General features: G+C 37.6%; 6 protein-coding genes across 6 annotated transcripts in view; 3 read left to right on the forward strand and 3 right to left on the reverse strand.

The window, feature by feature from the left end:
• Positions 1 to 246, forward strand: part of LOC111832462 (putative F-box protein At1g53360) — a 936-nt gene extending 690 nt beyond the window's left edge. The window contains exon 2 of the mRNA XM_023788801.1: positions 5 to 246. Within this exon, the coding sequence (XP_023644569.1) occupies positions 5 to 246 (242 nt within the window). The remainder of the gene's footprint in view (positions 1 to 4) is intronic.
• Positions 247 to 1,566: 1,320 nt separating this feature from the next.
• Positions 1,567 to 2,326, forward strand: LOC17897874 (pectinesterase inhibitor). The gene is made up of 2 exons (XM_006304847.2): positions 1,567 to 1,828; positions 1,921 to 2,326. The coding sequence occupies exons 1-2, from the start codon at positions 1,611 to 1,613 to the stop codon at positions 2,231 to 2,233; spliced, it is 531 nt and encodes a 176-aa protein (XP_006304909.1). The 5' UTR covers positions 1,567 to 1,610; the 3' UTR covers positions 2,234 to 2,326.
• A 363-nt stretch (positions 2,327 to 2,689) lies between these two features.
• On the forward strand, positions 2,690 to 6,213 carry LOC17898986 (DUF21 domain-containing protein At1g55930, chloroplastic). Its single transcript, XM_006306823.2, has 14 exons — positions 2,690 to 3,467; positions 3,563 to 3,660; positions 3,752 to 3,845; positions 3,917 to 3,994; positions 4,096 to 4,199; positions 4,300 to 4,381; positions 4,461 to 4,600; positions 4,684 to 4,762; positions 4,891 to 4,954; positions 5,053 to 5,144; positions 5,227 to 5,292; positions 5,389 to 5,505; positions 5,582 to 5,761; positions 5,841 to 6,213. The coding sequence occupies exons 1-14, from the start codon at positions 2,910 to 2,912 to the stop codon at positions 6,054 to 6,056; spliced, it is 1,968 nt and encodes a 655-aa protein (XP_006306885.2). The 5' UTR covers positions 2,690 to 2,909; the 3' UTR covers positions 6,057 to 6,213.
• Positions 6,081 to 8,220, reverse strand: LOC17899458 (cytochrome P450 708A2). The gene is made up of 7 exons (XM_023789727.1): positions 8,008 to 8,220; positions 7,584 to 7,920; positions 7,329 to 7,481; positions 6,980 to 7,240; positions 6,801 to 6,893; positions 6,637 to 6,715; positions 6,081 to 6,551 (listed from the first exon to the last, which is right to left on the reverse strand). Exons 1-7 carry the CDS (start codon positions 8,208 to 8,210, stop codon positions 6,226 to 6,228), a joined length of 1,452 nt encoding a protein of 483 aa, XP_023645495.1. The 5' UTR covers positions 8,211 to 8,220; the 3' UTR covers positions 6,081 to 6,225.
• Positions 8,221 to 8,938: 718 nt separating this feature from the next.
• Positions 8,939 to 10,621, reverse strand: LOC111832569 (putative F-box protein At5g62660). The gene has a single exon (XM_023789728.1). It carries the CDS (start codon positions 10,486 to 10,488, stop codon positions 9,235 to 9,237), a length of 1,254 nt encoding a protein of 417 aa, XP_023645496.1. The 5' UTR covers positions 10,489 to 10,621; the 3' UTR covers positions 8,939 to 9,234.
• A 476-nt stretch (positions 10,622 to 11,097) lies between these two features.
• LOC17898651 (phosphatidylcholine transfer protein) lies at positions 11,098 to 13,392 on the reverse strand. Its single transcript, XM_006304980.2, has 6 exons — positions 12,988 to 13,392; positions 12,625 to 12,769; positions 12,259 to 12,519; positions 12,096 to 12,177; positions 11,735 to 11,931; positions 11,098 to 11,626 (listed from the first exon to the last, which is right to left on the reverse strand). The coding sequence occupies exons 1-6, from the start codon at positions 13,197 to 13,199 to the stop codon at positions 11,360 to 11,362; spliced, it is 1,164 nt and encodes a 387-aa protein (XP_006305042.1). The 5' UTR covers positions 13,200 to 13,392; the 3' UTR covers positions 11,098 to 11,359.
• Positions 13,393 to 14,357: the final 965 nt, after the last annotated feature.

The raw sequence follows: 14,357 nt of genomic DNA on the forward strand, positions 1-14,357 counted from the left end.
CTACCATCCATTGTCTACCCCCACAAATTTGTTGGGATGACCGGTACTGGAGAGATTGTCTTTTCGCCGCACACGTGCTGCTACCCTTTCTACCTTTTCTTCTACAATATCGAGAGCAGTACTGCTACAAGAATCCATTTTCATGGATTTGAAGAGCTTAAGCATCATCCAACTTCCGTTCTGACCAGTTTAGACTTTGTAGAGGATGTCCAAGCTAAGTGGGTTCAAACTTCAAAGTCTTCATAACTTGAGACTTTACATTTTGATTTTCAAGCTCTTTATGATTTTCTTGTTCCTCTTTAAGAAGATTGTTTGGAATTTTTTTATCTTAAAAAATTTGAGGAAAAATGTCCCTAAAAGTGGGTTTATGGGTCATAACTCGTAAGGCTGATATAAGTCCTAGTATAATTGACTCTTTATATATGTATAAACAATAATGATTATGTATATGTATACTGTAGTTTCTGAAATCAGTATGGTTGGAACAAAACTCTTAATGAGATATGAATGCAAGGTATTAGACTTTGTAGAGGATGTCCAAGCTATATGTGTTTAAACTTCAAAGTCTTCTTTACTTGAGACTTTTACATTTTGATTTTCAAGCTCTTTAGGATTTTCTTGTTCCTCTTTAAGATTGTTTGGATTTTTTTATCTTAAAAAACAGAGACTTGCAAGGAATTCTTATAAGTTCTATGTCTTCTAAGATTTCAACTCTTGTGTACGTATAGAGCTTTGCGTATAGTTTACGTCTTTCAATTGTGTACAGAGCTAATTAAGTTTCCGTTGTTGTGTATCGAAGCTCTGCAGGCCATGCAAGAGTTTTGTTATTCTCCATCAAAATAATATTTTTAACTGCTCAAACTCGTTAGCTTGTCCGGTAAGTAATTTGGAGGCTAGTAGTCCAGCTGAAGAGAAGAGGAGCTCAAAAAAGATCACATTGATCAATATGAAATCAGTATGGTTAGAACAAAACTCTTAACGAGATATGAATGCAAGCTAAGCTGCATAATTATGGGTTACTCCAGGAAATGTGAGGGAAGCTTGCTTACCCATGTGAAAAAACCAGTGCCAACGTTACATTTTAAACAGTGATAGTCCGACGACTGTAGTTTCTTTCTTAGTTTGGGTACTGAATATTAGAATACGTGATTGAGATCCCAAGATCTACGTGAATAGAGACTATAGAGTATATATATTAGTTGTGCTAATATATTTAGATGAAAAATGATAAATAGTTTTACCTTATTACGCTAGTGATATGTGAATTAGAAAATAAATATATAAAAAAAATATAACTAAATTGCCATCAAATTCATAGGAAAGGAATATATTAGGCCACATATAAGCAAAGGAATCTTATTAAATAAGAAGAGCAGCTTGCATTTTAACGGTCAGTTAAACAAAAGGTTAAATTGAATAGAGGTTGAGAGCTTGCGTACAGTATGTGACCAACAGAGCTAGCTACCTCCTCATGCATGAACGAGAGATACCTCGTGACCAACCACAGTTTCATCATATTCTCTCAGTTTATATAAGTGTTTCACTTCACATGCACCCTTCAAAGAAATAGAAGAGAGACATAAAAAATCATAGGAAAATATATAATTGGCATGATGATCAAGTTTGTCCTGTTAGCTCTTCTAGTGGTGATCATCTCTCCGGCTTGGGCCGAGAAGGACCTGATGATAACTGAATGCCACAATGCACAAGTCCCGACCACATGCATGCAGTGTCTTGAATCCGACCCAACCTCCCTTCAAGCTGACCCTGTTGGTATCGCCGGCATCGTCATACACTGTCTCGACTCTCGCCTCCGTATCATCACCAAGCAAGTTTTCTCACTTCTAGCTAGCTAGCTAATAACCATATACTATATTTAATCTATGATTAATGTATATCTGGTTCTGAATTTTGGTGTAGCAACATAACGGATCTGTTGTCAAAAGAAGACGAAGCACAAGTAAAGAAAGTTTTGAAGGCTTGCAATCAGAACTTGCTGAAGGAGGTACCTAGGAAACTGTCGGAAGCCAAAACGAATCTAGGAACCCGTCATTACGACAAAGCCGCTGAATCGATAAAGCTTGCACTTGGCTACCCTTGGAGCTGTCGTTCCAGTATCCAAAATGTCAAGTTTGATGAGTCTTTGTTTGGAGAGTCTTTGGAAGTAATTAGCCAAATCAATATATATGCACAACTCTCTGATGCTGCTATGAGGATCATTGATCGCTTCTAATTATCGCTTCTGTTTCCTCCATATATGTATGTAACGCTTACATTAAAATAAATAATTCCCTCCTTTATATTATACGAGAGGTGTGTTCTTCTATATTTTTATTTTTATTTATTTTTGAATGCATAAAAGCTGGTAACAAATAAACTGAAAATTCATAAATAAATGAGACATTAAAACTTATTAAAGAGAATGATACTCGAAAATGTATTAAGTTTTAACAAAACGAAATTCGAATTTTCCCGGGAAAAAAGAAAAGAAAAGAACAATATAGGGTAGTGTAAATTTGGGCCTAGTGAATTGTTAAATGGGCCTTAAATTACCCTTTAAGAAGTAGTGTATGTTATCTCTGTTTTGGGATAGTGTTATTGACAAAAGAAACCAAGTTAACCGGTCCGGTATAGCTGCTCAACGGTTCTGAACTCTCTGATTTTAACCATCTCTCTTCTCTCTCTGTGTCACCTGCTCGGCGGAGGGAAAGACGCCGCCTTTCTTCTTCTCTGCAAACATTCCAGGCACGACTCTGTCTCATAAAATCAGTCTTAGTGTTGAGTTTCGATCAACATCCAAAATCTTCTTTTGGCGTATCAAGTTACTCGAGAATTATAAATTAAAAAAAGGAGAAGAATTTGGTTACACTCTTTATCTCCAGAGAGAGATTGTGGTTAATCCTATTCATATGGAACTTGATTTATCTGTTCGAGGTCCTTCTTTCATTTCCACCAAGAGGAACTCAAGTTTCACGCAACTATGTATCCAAAGATCCATTTTTTCAGTAAGATTTCTTCAGAGAAAAAAGAAGAAGCAGCCCGCGCTCTATGTCTTGTCTAGTCCCTCTAGTTCCAGTTTTATTAGGTTCCGGAAAAGATGTGAGTTTAGCCATAGAAATCAGTTTGTTGTGTTGAGTGCGAGTGAACATCATGTGGGTACTAGTCAGAAACATTCCGATTCCACCGAACAGCTCGATTCGATTAAGATTTTGCTCAAACGGGGAATCGTTTTAGGAGCAGTGGTGTGTGGCTTTTGGTTGTATGGATGTCGGAAAGTATTAGCATCGACGAATGTGATGGATGTGGCTTTGAGTCAGAGCAAATTGTTGTTGAAGAATGCTTGGCCGAAAACTTCTCTGGTTCTTAAGGTTCTTAGAGAGCAAGGTTTGATATTAGCTGTGCTTCTCGGTCTTTCAGCATTCTTCTCCATGGCAGAGACATCCATCACCACTCTCTGGCCTTGGAAGGTATTAACTCATATCTTCTTTCTCTATACATATGTTCATGCTCCTGTCTCTGGCATGCTTCTTCAAATGTGGTGGTGTTATATGTTTTGTCTCAGGTGCGCGAGCTGGCTGAAAAAGAGCCTGAAAATGGCGTTTTCAGGATGCTCCGCAGTGATGTTACCAGATTCTTGACAACCATACTTATTGGAACAACGTAATGCTTTTTCGTGCGAACTTGGAATGTTGTTTTTGGGATGTTTGCTTGATTTTTATTTTGTCTCTTAACTTTTTCGGTTGTTATTTAGTGTTGTGAATATTGCGGCAACTGCCTTGGTCACTGAAGCGGCAACAGCTATTTTTGGTGAAGCTGGTGTTAGTGCAGCAACTGGATTGATGACGGTACATATAAATTTTACTTATTCCTCTAGACCGAGATAGCTATAGAAGTTTTGAGTCTTGAATGATTATAGGTAGCCATATTACTCCTGACTGAAATAACTCCAAAAAGTGTAGCGGTTCACAATGCTCAAGAGGTTGCAAGGATTGTGGTAAGTTTGAATTTGTTATCATCAGCAAAGGCTTGACAAACAAAATATGCTCATGTGATAATAGAGATAGTCTGATTTATGTTGACTTACTATGCATCTAGGTCAGACCAGTGGCATGGCTTTCCTTGATACTATATCCTGTTGGAAGAGTTGTGACATATCTTTCGATGGGAATTCTAAAACTTCTTGGTTTGAAAGGACGGAGGTATGCATCAGATTGGAGTTGTCTGTCCAAATCAAAATATATAATTGTGCCTCTTTCCATAAGACAACTTACCTATAGTCTTTTGTTCTTTATGTGCTAGTGAGCCATATGTTACTGAAGATGAATTGAAACTAATGCTACGTGGTGCAGAGTTAAGTGGGGCCATAGAAGAGGAAGAACAGGTATGAGTTTGTTATGGACGTTCAATGAGTATGTATGAATTACCTAGACTTGTGATAATTTAAATGACACACGTTGCAGGATATGATTGAAAATGTGTTAGAGATTAAGGATACCCATGTCCGAGAGGTGATGACTCCACTTGTTGATGTAGTTGCAATAGATGGCAGCGGCAGCCTAGTTGATTTTCATGACTTTTGGGTTACCCATCAGTACTCAAGGTTTGTAAATTTTGACAGCTTTTTGAAGAACATTTTTTTTTCTTCTTAGGATTATTTGTTGTGCTCAAAGGTTTTCATCACAGGGTGCCTGTTTTTGAGCAGAGGATTGACAACATAGTTGGTATTGCATATGCTATGGATCTCCTAGATTATGTTCCAAAGGTCTGGCTGCTACTTCTTTTTCTCTGTTTCTTGTATTTGTTTTCTTTTCACTGATGGCGAGTGAGGACACCATAGTTGTGCACTTATGGAGGTTTTTTTTATTTCTATTCTATATGTATGTTTTCAAGGGTAAATTGCTTGAAAGTACTACTGTGGTGGACATGGCACATAAACCTGCATTCTTTGTCCCTGGTAATCTTCGATGCATTAGTTCTTTTAGTTTTATACCTAAACCTTAGGCATTATATGCACACTCACAATAAATTTTGATGTGATGTCAAAATTTGCAGATTCGATGTCAGTTTGGAATCTTCTTAGAGAGTTTAGAATAAGAAAGGTTCACATGGCAGTTGTTCTTAATGAATACGGTGGAACCATTGGAGTATGTTGCTGGTTGTCCTCTTCTTTACTTTATTTTTCTCTCCTGTTCTCCTTGAAAAGTTGTCTAATTTCTCTCCATGCAGATAATAACTCTTGAAGATGTGGTCGAAGAGATTGTTGGTGAAATATTTGATGAAAATGATTCAAAGGTAAGTTCATCCTAGTGTCGACTTGTTCTTCTTCTTCACGGTTTGGGTCTATTTTCTTCACTTTGTTTCTCACTTCCATTGTTTTGTGCTGAATAGGAGGAGATTCAGAAGAAAACGGGTTATATCGTGATGCGAGCGGAGGGGATATATGATGTTGATGCCAACACTTCGATTGACCAGTTATCTGAAGAACTCAACATAAAGATGCCAGAGGTAATATACTCTACTTTAGTGTGTCCCTCTAAAAAGCAGAACTGATCCTTAAGATTGTTTGTTCCCCTTTTCACAGGGCCATCAGTATGAGACTGTCTCAGGTTTTGTGTGTGAGGCCTTTGGGTATATCCCAAAGACAGGTGAGAGTGTGACAGTCGTTCTTGAAAAGGAGAACTGGGAAGAGAATGATGAACAAGAGGAGGGTAAACACGAGCGTCAAGATCAGAAGGAAAAGCACCAAGTTCATAGATTAGAGGTACATAGACTCATAATAGCACTCCCCTATGGCATTCTGCAAAACGCTTATTTTATTCTCTAACTACCTTTGGGGACAGATACTAGCAGGGAATGCCAGAAAAGTGAGTGCAGTCCGGTTCGAACGAGTTAATGATATGGATGAAGTGTCAGAGGCGCGAGATGTAAAAAACATGGTCCCCAAGTTTGTAAGAAAATGGAGTAGTGAGGAAGATTCCGACGGTAATCTCCAAGCCAAGAATGCCGTCTTTGATGAGCATCTAATTGCTGAAACCGAAAGTATGAAGAAAGAATAATGATGAAAGGGGAAGAGGCTGAGGAGTATGAACATTACTGTTGTAAAATTTCTAACTGAGAGAAGATTAGTTTCTTCTATACATTCATCATTTGTTTTACCAATGGTGAGGTATGTATCCACAAAGGCATAAACACTAAAAAAGACTTGAATAGTGATGAGACGAGCTTTTAGGGATTTTCGGAGATACTTATGCGTATCGGCTTGGAAAATCGAAGTAAGGGTGCTCGAATGATATCATATTGCTCAATCAAAGAGAAGTCATACTTTGTGACTAGGTGATGAATAAATATAGCCATCTGAAGCCTAGCAAACTCTGCTCCTGCACAGAGTCTTGCACCACCACCAAACGCCATGAACGTTTTAGAGCCAGAAAGCAATTCTTTCCCTTCCCATCTCCATGGATTAAACTCACATGGTTGTTCATAGATCTGAGGGTCATAATGAAGAAGAGATGGAATAACCAATACAATCCATCCTGCTGGTATTGTATAGCCTGCAACCAAAACAAGCTTTTAAATTAGATTATTGGTAACAAATTTGTAGTTATATTATGATGCAAAAGAGAGAATCTAACTTGCCTTTGATCTCCACATCACTCACCGCCTTTCTGAACATAGCTGGTGACAAACTCCCTAAACGAAGAGACTCATTGATAACCTGCAATTGCAACAATCAACGAAATGAAAACCTGCAATTGTAACAGTCAACTACTGTACTAACAAGTATAAAAACAGAAAGCTACCATGTGGGTAAAACTCATCATGGATCTGTATTCTTTCCAAGTAATTTCAGACTCTCTAGCAACTCTGTTTTGGAGGATGGTCTCATGCTCTCTCTGTTCAACATAGTTAAGCGTAAAGCATATGATTCAAGCTTTTTAACAACACTTATTCACTTCAGAGATCTTTGAGTAAGATTTACCTTCAACTCCATAAGCACTTTGGGGTTTTCAGCTATGAATTTCACAGTTATTGCCGTCATAGTGGAAGTAGTTTCATAAGATGCAATCAGTAAACTCAATATTAGCTCTACAGATCTTTCATCGTTCACAGTATCACCTTCTTTCTCCACCTCATCTATCATTGTCTCCATGAAATCTCCATATTTTAAACCATCCGATCTTGCTTCTTCTCTCCTTTCTTTGAACAATATTTTTATCATCTTCATCACATTTTTGCGTGCCTTAACATAGGAAAGTGGAGGCAGGGTGTTAATATATATATAACCAGAAAATTTATTGAGCTAACAAGTTATGGACAAGAGATCTTACCATAAGACCATTGTAAAGAGTTTTCCAAAAAGAAGGATCAAAAGGGGACCTAAGCAAATCAAAGCTGAAATCTCTAAAGTTTTCTATAAGTTTGCTCTTAGTCTCAGGTTTGATGTCACTTATGATCATCTGGATCATTTGTTCCAATATCAACTGCAATACAACAACAACAACAACAAAAACTCGTTAAAACAAACAAGTGAGTAAGATAGACATGTGACCTCTAAAAATAGATGGAGCTAGGGCTAATTATACTCTTCCAACAGTATCTTTGATGTCTAAGACGCCTTGGAAGGAGACGACGACAGATTTGAGATGTTCGCGTGTTTCTTGGTCAATTTTTTGTATAAATCTCTGCTTCAAAATCTCAGGACCAAGAAGCTGCAGAGCTATCTGTCTCATGTACCTGTGGAAGTCGTTTCCTTGCTTGAAGAATAAATTGTCTTTCCCAAATATTCTAACAATAGCTTCTGGATAGCTCATGATGAAACACCTGTTGTCTTGTTTGAGAATCTCAAAGTTCACTTCCGGGTCTGACGAAACAATCGTTTTAGAGCCGAGGATATTTGTCCGGAACAACGAACCACCGTACCTAAAGTAACAATCCCCAGAGAGAGACAGAGATCAGCCAAGAATTAAGAGAAATGAGACAGAATCTTGAAACTTAATAAAAACCAACTTTGACATTCTTTTCTTGACAAATGGAGGGACTTCGTTGAAACTGTATGGTTTGAAGAACTCAACGGTTTCTCCTATCACCGGAAACCCCATTGAACCCGGAGGTAGCTTACCGGAGAAGTTAGGGTTAGCACATCTATAAAGCCAGACACTGATCTTGATGACTACTAAAGCTATAATAACACTCAGTGCAACACCCCACATTTCTTTCCTATTGTCTTAAGAGTGTTATTGGTTTAAGATTTAAATAGAGTTTTAATGACTTTACATGTTACGTAGAATATGTTATTATTCAAAAAGTTATTCAAAATCTTAATAAATTTGAAGTTATTGGATTCAAAATTTTATAAAGTGGTTTTGTGTTGTTCATCTAAAACAAAAGAATCTAGGATTCTTAATGAATTCAATTGTTATGTTAATGGTTTATAAATTTACACATCTTTCTTCACAAAATAAAGTCATGGAAAGTATCATTAAAATATAGAGATTTTTTTGGGTAACTTTACAAGATTATAGAAAACTTAATAACAAGACTATAGAAATCTCTTTTAGAAATACTTTAAACTTTTTTAGTTATTCACTTTTCTATGATTTCACTGAAGTCATCAAATTCTTTAGAATCCAATAACATGCCCTTGATTAATTGGTAAAATAATCAAATACATATAGATTCATATCTATCATGACGAAGCAATATATCTTCATATCATGACGAAGCAATATGAAAGAAACCAAATCTTACAAGTTACAAGTTACTACCGTAAATCGATATTACTTGTTTTGATATTTTTATAAGCTATAACACAACACACAATGTAACAGCTCACATTTCTTGTGAAGTTATTAGTAAACACTGATCGATTTTGAGGAAGCAATTTGCAAGAAAACCAAGTTTTATAAGTTTTATTATTCTCCTACTTTTGATGCTTGTCATTTTTTTGTTCTATTAGATTGAAGTATTATATAATCTCACAGAGAGTTACAAGAATGATATAACCTTACGCATTTATTTTTTATAAGTCAGGGAGATTTTTCCTTGTTTGGACCAGTCGGGTCATTTCAATCCAACCTCATAAACTCAGTCTAGACAGAGAGGTAGATGTAGTAAACGTAAAAGACTTATATCAAAAGAGAGTGCTCATAAAATGAAACAAGAAAAACAAACGATTCATTCTTTAAATTATAAAGTCAACAAGAAATGGCACTAGAGGTAGAAAGGCCGATTAATTCAAGTCTCCAGGTAGAGGATGCTCTCACTATGGTCCATAAACATCAAGTCAATATCTACGCTAGCTTTGTCCTTACTAAACCAGTGGTCCGGTATACTTTTGATTTCGATCTTTCTCATATCATTGCTTTGCAGATCATAGCAGAGAACGTGAAAGGGAGAAATAAGTTCGTGTGGTACCAGGAGAACCTTGCCATTTTGGGTTGTACCTCTTACATTGAGTATAATGTTATTGACCAGATGGAGCTGAGAAGGCTGCAAAACGAGAGTCTTCCTAGACCATTTCTTGTTCGCGGCATCTTCCACAACCCATAGATCCACCAAACCCTTGTCTCTAAGATTGGTTTTGTCAAATATAGTTGCTTTTCCACCGTACTCTATAAGAGTCAAATTCTCGGCCACCACTTCAGGCAGCTGATATACGTTCTTGCAAGGTAACTGCAGCATTGCCATGAACTTTTCGGATCTAGTGTCGAAACTCACAACGGTAGATTTGAGCACATCAGTCCAAGCCAGGTAATATATAAACCCATTGATAGACAGTCCTCGTGGGATCGAAATGTGACGAAGAAAGTCTGGTGGAGTTGGAGCCACCTTTTTCCAGGAACCTCTTCTTCTTGTTCCTCCAGGTTTGAGGACAAAGACCCTATGCTCAGAGCTATACTCTTTCGAATCTTCCAAGTATACACCAAAGGAGCAGAGCACTTTGTAGCGGTTGTTAGAAGGGTCTAGTCCGAAAAAACAATAAGAATAACAGGAGCTACTACCTTCTTCTGGAGGAAGTTTGAAGATGTATTTTTCTATGGAGGGTAAGGTCACAAGTTGTCTGGTGACAGGGTTAAAGAGCCGTGGCTTACCCGAAAAGCAGTAGCACATGAAGCCACCAAGATTTTGCAAGACGTGGCTTTCCATCCGTGATATATTCCGGTTGTGGTCAACTACAAAGGTTGACGGAGCAGCAGTGTCTGGAGACAACGTAAGTAACATACAGTTACGGTATTCAGTGAGATCCCGCAAAGACATGTAAAGACGAGGAGGGGATGGGACAGTTAGGAAACGGTTTCTCATGTAGCGAGAGCTGATGAGCGATGACCAAAGCTTTGAGACGCATTTTAATCTCATCAGTAAGTTAGCTGGTAGTCTCGTAAGGATCTCCGCCATCACCACATCCATAGGAATCTCCGGTTGTCTTCTTCTTCTTCTCTTCTTCTTACTCCCACGTTGCATCACCGCTAGACGAAAAGACGAACCCATCTCGCACGCACAATCTTGGAGAGGAAGTAATCTCCGAATCCGATACAGAGAGATATATAACTCGCTATTGAGTAATTAGGGTTTCAAGACTGATGATCTCGAGTATAATTACTTTAAGGAAAAGTTCCATAAAAACGCACCAAATACATATATTTTGTTTTCTATAAAGATACAAAGAGCTAGCTTGAGGAGATCATTCAAAATTATCATTACCTTCCAAGCCAAACTCCTCAAAATATTTCTGGACGACCCAAATAAGGAAATAGACAGAAAGCACTCTAATATTATACATGTGTCATCAACAAGTAAAAATGTATAAGAGAATCAAAATATGAATGATCAGAGTCAGTCAGTTTTTACGGAACATATATATGTGCATGGTATCAAGAAGTAGAACGTAAGATATATAATTCATGCACATATACTATATACATAATCGAAATTACAGCCATCTTTTCCTGTTAAACAGAGACAGCTGACCAGCCAAGTGCATGAATTAAATGGAGGAGATAAGAAATTTCTCATAAGGGACTCTGAAACATAAGGCCAACCTCAAAAGAAAACTTCACTTTTTGGGCAACATAACAGATCAAAATCTATCCTTTACAATAAGGAATTATAAAAACTGAAATAGAAACGCAACTTTTCAAAAAGGATAAAAACCTTATAGACAGCTTACAAGAAATATAACCTTAGGCTTGTATGTTTATAACGTGAGCTTTTACATTGATACGGAACACCGGAAAGCAATATTTTTCCGCTAGTGGTACAACATTTTGAAGACCAAAATCTACCAGAGTTTATGACTATGTGTGGTCATAGCGTTTCTTCACCACAATGATAATGATATATTTACTTAAATCATGGTTTTCTAGGTAGTCTGCTTGAGAGAAGTTCCACGTTTGTTCAGCTTAGTCAAGAGGTAAGCCAATGCAACTTTAGCACTTAAGGCGGAGTGACCACGGGACAAGCAGATTGCACCTCCCACGAGTACCAGGCCTTTTGCTATCAGTTTCTTTGATGGTTTTCTCAATGTCTTCCTTTGTTTGGCTACAACATGAGTCAACAGTCCTTCACCACTTATTGTTGCCATCGAGACTGTGACATCATCTGTCTGAGTTTCTAACTCTGATGGAACCTGCAGGAACATCCATGTCAGTGAAGACCAAATCGGTTGCTTCATGCACATTCGGTTTCAGGACAGTGAAATCCACTTTACAGAGCAGATGTTTGATATGAACCTCACCTTTTTTATTAAGGTCACGGCAGATAAGATGGACCCTTGGGTTCCATGACTGGTTGCCATGTATTTGCACAGTGCGTTTTCCATCTTACAAACATAACCCCATATGCCTTTTGAGAAGGCGAGCTTCGCCATCTCAACATTTAAACCAGCATTCTCCTGATGAAACATTTTGATCTCACAAGCATTTCTACCGGGAACTGCAGCAAGTGTAAAGGTTCACAGTTAGATAGATATCAAGAAATGGAAAATGACGACAACACAAACGCCTTACTCACTATGATCACTCGATGTCTGATTATATGGTATTCAAACAACACTGAATATAATTTCTGGGAGAATAATTGATAAGCAAACCACTTGCCTTTCCTGATTCGCCAACCAGATCTAAAATAGCTTACACGTACGTACTTCCTCTGTTGTGGTACCATATTGTGATCACATTCCTAATAATAACCAAAGAACAAAAAATAAGCTAAGCAACAACAAACAGAGACATAGAGAGAAGTTTCAGTTGATTTTTTTACCTTTGTGAAACAGTAGAACTTATCCTTTCCTTCCCACAATCTCCAAGCTAGTACATACTCTCTTGATGTCAACAAGGGAAACTTTTTAATCGTGCGACCAATCTCAATTCCGCTATAACTGTCAACCTGCAACTGCTCATGATCAACCATAGTCTTGTCCCATTGTTTCCTATAATCATTGTCCATGTAAAAGTCCCTCAAAATCTCTGCAGAGCAATCCTCAAAGACTGTGACACTTAGGTATTTCATAGGACCACCATCCTAAAGAAGAGGCAAAAGCTTGTTTATAACCTCAGTAATCAAAACAAAGACTAAAAAAGGCACAATGAAAAGTGAAGATATCCACAAAACGATTCAAGTAAGTACTTTGGGTTTGCAGCGTTTAGCAGTGTATGAAATGCGATCGTTGCTTCTGTGAATAACATCTTCCCATATCTCATCAGACTCATTTCTTTCCTCCAAATTATCAATAAGAAATTTCAAATCTTCATCAGAGACTACTCTGGATATCCTGCAAAAAGTATATAGAGAGGAAACTAGTATCAGGAAATAGCTCAATGAAAAAAAAAAATACACACATAAAAGCCTAAAGATAAGAGAACCGTTCTCAAGCAGAATCCTTCAAAGGTTTGAAAGCAACACACTTTAAGCAAAAAAAGGAGCAGTTTTTTTAATTAGCCCAAGTGAGTAATCAAAAACTTAATTGGCAAAAATCAAACCTTTATTTACCTTGATTGAGAGTTCACGGCATGAGAAACTGGGTCGGTAGGGGAAGAAGTAGAAGCAGAACTGAAGAAGCGAAATTTACTGGAAAGGAAGATATGAAAGAGAAGGATTACGAGAAGCGAAATCGCGGTGGCACAGATATAACCATCAGAAACAGCTAGCCGGGAAAGTTCGTCGGAGAAGAAAGACAAAGCCCAGTTAGGTACGCTCTTCATCGAATTTCAAATCTTTACACAGAGATTTCTAAATCATTCATTCATCGTGGCGTGTGTTTTTGTTCCAGTTGCAGAAGGCAACGGATGCGGGACTCTGCTTTCTTCTCTTTTTATTTTATGGGTTTAACCCTCAAACTTTTGTATTATTCTTTTCTGACCCCTTTGCTTTCTATTCTTCAATCTTGCCCTCTTCGTGCTCAGTCCAATGGGTGTTATATACAAAAACATGAGTCGCTATTGACAGGTCAGACACGATTTGTGAATTAGAACCATTGAATTGAGGCAAGCCACATAATAAAATTGAAAGAATCTGTCCTTGTAATTCATGTAAAATATATGGAAGAAATGAAGTGTCACAGAATCTTGATTCTCAAATGGATAAGAGCCATAAGGCAACAATTGTTTTTATTGATTCTGTGACGATCACAATCACAAGACTTGTAAAAACTTGATATGTGGAGAAACACACAAAGAAACAAAATATATAATACATGAGGGCCAACTTGCTTTTACATATCGATAGGTGCATTTTTTTCTTTTTGGTTATATGAAACTGAAAATAAGACTGATGTCTTTACAATAGCTCATCTCCACTGTTAGCTGTGGACACAAGAAACAAAGTTAGGGAATAAGAGAGAAATGAATCCAGATTGACCATATTAGTGATTGAGTTTAGACCTGTTTACATCTATACCCATTATTAGGAGACATTAACCATATGACTAAGTACCGGATCCACTAGTCCTAAACCAAACTATCAATTTCTCCTTATTCTTCTTCTGAGCAATCCATGTGATCGAGGAAGCTTTGGAGACGATGGAATCTATACACTGTTCCGTTAAACCGAGAGATTCAGCTAAAGACGAGACTGATTCACAAGCTTTCAACGCTTTAATGGATTCTCGTTTGTTACTGAAGACGAAGTGTGTGAGAAACGTCTCTGTTTTCGAAATTAGATTCTCTGGTGAGTACTCTTCTGTCATTTCGAGATACTCGGCGGCGCAACGTAGTGGAACCACCGTTGAAACAGAGATGTCGACTTTGAAGCCGTAGCTTATCTTTACCACTGTCTCGAAAATCTCTGAACTTCACGGGAAATTCTCGAGCTTTATGTGAGGATCACTCTGTTCTGTACTCTGTTCTTGCTCTTTACTCAGC

This window comes from Capsella rubella, unplaced genomic scaffold (genome assembly GCF_000375325.1).
Source record: "Capsella rubella cultivar Monte Gargano unplaced genomic scaffold, Caprub1_0 scaffold_1, whole genome shotgun sequence".
NCBI lineage: Eukaryota > Viridiplantae > Streptophyta > Magnoliopsida > Brassicales > Brassicaceae > Capsella > Capsella rubella.